This window comes from Haliaeetus leucocephalus, unplaced genomic scaffold (genome assembly GCF_000737465.1).
Source record: "Haliaeetus leucocephalus isolate CR32 unplaced genomic scaffold, Haliaeetus_leucocephalus-4.0 Scaffold320, whole genome shotgun sequence".
NCBI lineage: Eukaryota > Metazoa > Chordata > Aves > Accipitriformes > Accipitridae > Haliaeetus > Haliaeetus leucocephalus.
In genome coordinates, this window is record NW_010972756.1 from 1 (window position 1) to 457 (window position 457).

At 61.7% G+C, this 457-nt stretch overlaps 1 gene segment (V, D, J or C); it reads left to right on the forward strand.

The window, feature by feature from the left end:
• Positions 1 to 6: 6 nt before the first annotated feature.
• Positions 7 to 457, forward strand: part of LOC104834219 — a gene marked incomplete at its 5' end in the record, with an annotated part of 678 nt that continues 227 nt past the window's right edge. Inside the window, 1 exon segment of the V gene segment in view lies at positions 7 to 268. Coding sequence covers positions 7 to 268 — 262 coding nt within the window.

Here is a 457-nt window from a genome sequence, read left to right on the forward strand (position 1 = left end):
GGGGGGTCCCTGCGCCTCCTCTGCAAGGGCTCCGGCTTCACCTTCAGCAGCTTCTGGATGCAGTGGGTGCGACAGGCGCCTGGGAAGGGGCTCGAGTGGGTCGCGGGTATTAGCAGCGGTGGTAGTAGCACCTACTACGCGCCGTCGGTCAAGGGACGCTTCACCATCTCGAGGGACAACTCCCAGAGCACGGTCACGCTGCAGATGAACAGCCTCAGGGCCGACGACACGGCCACCTACTACTGCGCGAAAGAAGATGATAATTATGGTGGTGGCACCAACCCCGGCATTGAGCCCCAACATCCCTGTGCTGCATCCTCAAATCCTGAAATCCTCCCCAAACTCCCAACTTGTTTCTCTTCCCCTTCACCCAACCCGGACCCTTGTCCTGAGCCTCGACCCTTCCCACCCAGCCCAGACCTCTTGCACCCAACCCGCGTCCTTTGCGGCGAGCCCG